General features: G+C 48.3%; 1 protein-coding gene across 1 annotated transcript; it reads left to right on the forward strand.

Annotated features, from left to right (window-relative positions):
* Positions 1 to 405: 405 nt before the first annotated feature.
* LOC126946148 (putative MAGE domain-containing protein MAGEA13P) lies at positions 406 to 1,356 on the forward strand. The gene has a single exon (XM_050776162.1). The coding sequence runs from the start codon at positions 406 to 408 to the stop codon at positions 1,354 to 1,356; it is 951 nt and encodes a 316-aa protein (XP_050632119.1).
* The last annotated feature ends 341 nt before the right edge of the window (positions 1,357 to 1,697 follow it).

A 1,697-nucleotide genomic window follows, 5' to 3' on the forward strand; every position in this document is an offset into this window, starting at 1 on the left:
GCCCAGCCCTTCCTGCCCTGGTGTTAGCCATGGTAGGACCTAGGAGCAGTGGGAGATCCACTCCAAAGCTGTGAAGACCTCAGAGTCTGGCCCCACCCTACCTATCAGCCCTGAAGGGGCCCCCTGAACTCCTCCAGATCCAGAAACTGGAAATGAAGGCCTTGATATGAGGCATGTGTCCTCAGCTCACAGAGAAGAGGAGATCCAGTCAATGCCAGGAGTCATGATGAAGTGCAGGACGGGAGACCTGTGGGGCCCTAGAGTACTAAAGGAGGACCTGTTAAGACAGTATTTATCAGAATGACAAGGTTAAGTTTTTCACACTCTTCTTCTCCCCCTGTCCAGTTGACTTCATCAGCCATCTCCTGCCCATACTCCTGCAGGCTGCCCCCGAAACAAGTCATGATGCCTCACAGCCAAAAGAGTCAGCACTGCAAGCTTGAGCAAGGGCTTCAGGTCCCCAAAGACGCACAGGGCCTTGTGGGTGTGCAGGCTTCTGAAGCTGAGAAGGTGAATCACACAGCCTCCTCCTCTTCCTCTACTCTGATCCAGGGCACCTTGGAGAAGGTGTCTGCTTCTCGAACACCTGGTACTCCCCAGAGTTCTCAGAAAGTCTGCTTCTCCTGCACTACTATCAAAGCCACTCCTTGGAATCAATCTGATGGGAGTTCCAGAAGCCAGGAAAAGAAGGATCCAGGTGCCTCCCAGGCCCTGCCAGAGCCCGAGTCCTTGCTTGGTAGCATGCTGGAGAAGAAGGTGGATGAGTTGGTGAAATTCCTGAGTGTCAAGTATACAACAAAACAGCCCATCACAGAAGCAGAAATGCTGAAGAGTGTCATCAAAGAGCACAAGGATCACTTCCCTCTGATCTTTATGCCAGCCCATGAATGCATGGAGATTGTCTTTGGCATTGACATGAAGGAATTGGACCCCATCAGCCAGTCCTATGTGCTCCTCAAATCACTAGACCTCACCTACGACGGGAGGCTGAGCGATGACCAGGGAATGCCCAAGACCAGCCTCCTGATTCTTATCTTTGGTGTGATCTTCATGGAGGCCAACTGTGCCTCTGAAGAGAAGATTTGGGAAGTGCTGAATATTATTGGGGTGTATGCTGGGTGGAAGGATTTCATCTATGGGGAGCCCAGGAAGCTCACCACCAGAGATTTGGTGCAGGAAAAATACCTGGAGTGCTGTCAGGTACCCAACAGTGATCCTCCAAGATATAAATGCCGGTGGAGCCCAAGAGCTCATGCTGAAACCACCAAGATAAAAGTCCTGGAGTTTTTCTCCAGAGTTCGTGGGAATGATGCCAGTTCCTTTCCACTCCTGTATGAGAAAGCTTTTAAGAGATGAGGAAGAGAAAGCTCAGGCTATAATTGCCACCATGGGTGGTACCACTGTCATGGGCAGCGCACATCCCTGGGCCAAGTCCACAGCTTCTCTTGCCCTGAGTGAAGTCTCAGGCAGATTCTTCACTCTATGTTTGAAAAGGGAAGTCGAGGTTTTAAGTAGTAAAGGGCTGATTGTAGATTTTTATCTTTTCATTTGTTTGTTTGTTTTTGCTTTTTGGTATTTTTCAAACGTTTCTCTTAAAAGGCTTATTAGCTTCACAATGTAGATTCATGAATGACATTGATCACACATGTATTACTGTTTATCAGGTTTAAGAATAAAAGTTTTTCTATTATATAAAC

The sequence above is a fragment of the Macaca thibetana genome, chromosome X, assembly GCF_024542745.1.
Source record: "Macaca thibetana thibetana isolate TM-01 chromosome X, ASM2454274v1, whole genome shotgun sequence".
In the NCBI taxonomy this organism is placed as follows: Eukaryota; Metazoa; Chordata; class Mammalia; order Primates; family Cercopithecidae; genus Macaca; species Macaca thibetana.

Bases quoted from the DNA above. Each gene is read 5' to 3' on its own strand.
- LOC126946148 (XM_050776162.1), top strand. From the start codon at position 406: ATGCCTCACAGCCAAAAGAGTCAGCACTGCAAGCTTGAGCAAGGGCTT.